Genomic DNA, 2,417 nt, shown 5'->3' on the forward strand with positions numbered 1-2,417 from the left:
AGCTACTTGGGACTTGGGAGACTGACGTGAGAGGGTCAATTAAGCCTTGGAGGTTGGGGCTGTAGTTAGCTGTGATCATGACACTGCACTCCAGGGTCACTCCAGAGCGAGACCCTGTCTCAAAACAAAACATCAAAATAAATAAATAAAAAAACTGCACCAAAATAGGCAAGGGGCAGGGGAAGCATTTGGACTTCAGGAGTAGCAACGGCTGGGGCTGGTAGGCATGTAAGTGGGTTTGGGGATGGGAAGATGGCTGGAGGAGGAAATGGCATTGAGGTTGAGCCACAGAGGGCAGGTTTAGGTTGGGAGGTGTGGGTTTGGGGTGAGTGGCATCCCCATCACTTCTCCATGCCTCGCCCCCCAGACACAGCTGCCACAGCAGAAACTGCAGCTGCAGGAGGCATGCATGCGCAAGGAGAAGAGTGTAGCTGTGCTGGAGCATCAGCTGGTGGAGGTGGAGGTGAGGACTTCATAGGGCCATGTCTCGGGGGCTGGGGGCCAGGCTAGGGGTCTCCAGCTAAGAGCCTTTATTCCGTCAATCACTGCCCCATTCCCGCAGGAGACAGTGCGTCAGTTCCGGGGGGCCGTGGGGGAGCAGCTGGGCAAGATGCGGGTGTTCCTGGCTGCACTGGAGGGCTCCTTGGACCGTGAGGCAGAGCGTGTGCGGGGTGAGGCAGGGGTTGCCTTGCGCCGGGAGCTGGGGAGCCTGAACTCTTACCTGGAGCAGCTGCGGCAGATGGAGAAGGTGCTGGAGGAGGTGGCCGACAAACCGCAGACTGAGTTCCTAATGGTGAGCACTGGGTGACCCCCCGTCCCCTCCCTGCCTCAGCCCCCTCACTGCTCAGGCCCCAGAGACCTCATCCCATTGTCAGATAGGCCCAGAGAGGGGCAGGGATGAGCCAGCGTCACATGTCCGGGAGGGGCAGGCCTCAGGGCTGCTGTATGGTTGTTTAGGCTGAGCAGTGCATAAGGACATTGTATTAAGTGAGCACTATTCATATCACAGACCTTGTCGGTTTATATATTTATTAGGACACTTTTTTTTTTTTTTTTTTTTTAAGGCAGGGTCTCACTCTGTCATCCAGACTGGAGGGCAGTGGCATGACCATAGCTCACTGAAGCCTTGACTTTGTAGGCTCAGGCAGTCCTCCAATCTCAGCCTCCCATAGCTGGGACTATAGGCACTTACCACCATGCCTGGCTAATTTTTGTATTTTTAGTAGAGATAGGTTCTCACTATGTTGCCCAGACTGGTCTCAAATGCCTGGACTCAAGCAATCTGCCTGCCTTGGCCTCCAAAAGTGCTGGGATTACAGGTGTGAGCCACTGCACCCGGCCTATTAGGACAGTTTTCTATCAGGTGGAATCAGAGTTGCTTGGAGGCGAAGATACCTTTTTGTAATCCACATAAAAGTGAAGGGTTAGGGGTGGCCTTGAGTTCTAGGTCTCTTTTGGCTTTTTTGTTTTTTTTTTTTGAGACAGGACTTTGCTCTGTTGCCCAGGCTGGAGTGCAGTGGTGTGATCTCGGCTCACTGCAACCTCCTCTTCCCAGGTTCAAGTGATTTTCCTGGTTCAACCTCCCAAGTAGCTGGGATTACAGGTGCCTGCCACCACGCCCAGCTAATTTTTTTGTAATTTTGGTAGAGATGAGTTTCACCATGTTGGCCAGGCTGGTCTCGAACTCCTGGCCTCAAGCAATCCATCTGTCTTGGCCTCCCAAAATGTTGAGATTGCAGGCATGAGCCACCTCATCTGGCCTCTTTGAGCTTTTCTGATTCTTCCTGACCTTGCACTTAGCATTCCTAGTTGTCTACCCCATCCTCAAAAGTCTCCAGTGTCCCCAACATCGGCTTCACCACCATTCTCTTTTTCTCTCTCTCCAGAAATACTGCCTGGTGACCAGCAGGTGAGAGCAACCTGGCCCTGCCCCTTTGCCCGACTTGTCCCAGTCTTCTAGGGACACCAGCCGGCTCACTCTCCACTCACTACTGTGCCTGCACACCTGCAATTCAGTCTGCTGCCCCACCCCTGCCTGAACACATGGTTATAGACAGAAATGATCTGGACGGATCCTTTTGCTCAGGGACCTCCTAGACTGGTGCCATGAGACACATGTGGGTGGGGACAAAGGCATCACTGTGTGCTCAGTGGGGCTGTGGAGGGAAAGGGGTGGCCAGGCATGGAGTGAATGTTTGAGATGGGTCCTGGAGGGATGAACAGGAGTTGGCTAGGCCAAGTGCTGGGAGAAGAAGGGCATTGCGAGGAGAAGGGCATTGTGGGGAGAAGGGCATTGCTGGGAGAAGAAGGGCATTGCTGGTAGAAGGACATTGCTGGAAGAAGAAGGGCATTGTGAGGAGAAGGGCATTGCTGGGAGAAGGGCATTGCTGGGAGGAGGGCATTATGGGGAGAAGGGC

General features: G+C 53.8%; 1 protein-coding gene across 1 annotated transcript in view; it reads left to right on the plus strand.

Annotated features, from left to right (window-relative positions):
* The window catches only part of TRIM72 (tripartite motif containing 72, E3 ubiquitin protein ligase), a 14,661-nt gene that overhangs the window by 6,479 nt on the left and 5,765 nt on the right, over positions 1-2,417 (plus strand). Inside the window, exon 5 of the mRNA XM_011982556.1 lies at positions 1,887-1,909. Within this exon, the coding sequence (XP_011837946.1) occupies positions 1,887-1,909 (23 nt within the window). The remainder of the gene's footprint in view (positions 1-1,886; positions 1,910-2,417) is intronic.

This window comes from Mandrillus leucophaeus, unplaced genomic scaffold (assembly GCF_000951045.1).
Source record: "Mandrillus leucophaeus isolate KB7577 unplaced genomic scaffold, Mleu.le_1.0 Scaffold24, whole genome shotgun sequence".
Taxonomy (NCBI): Eukaryota; Metazoa; Chordata; class Mammalia; order Primates; family Cercopithecidae; genus Mandrillus; species Mandrillus leucophaeus.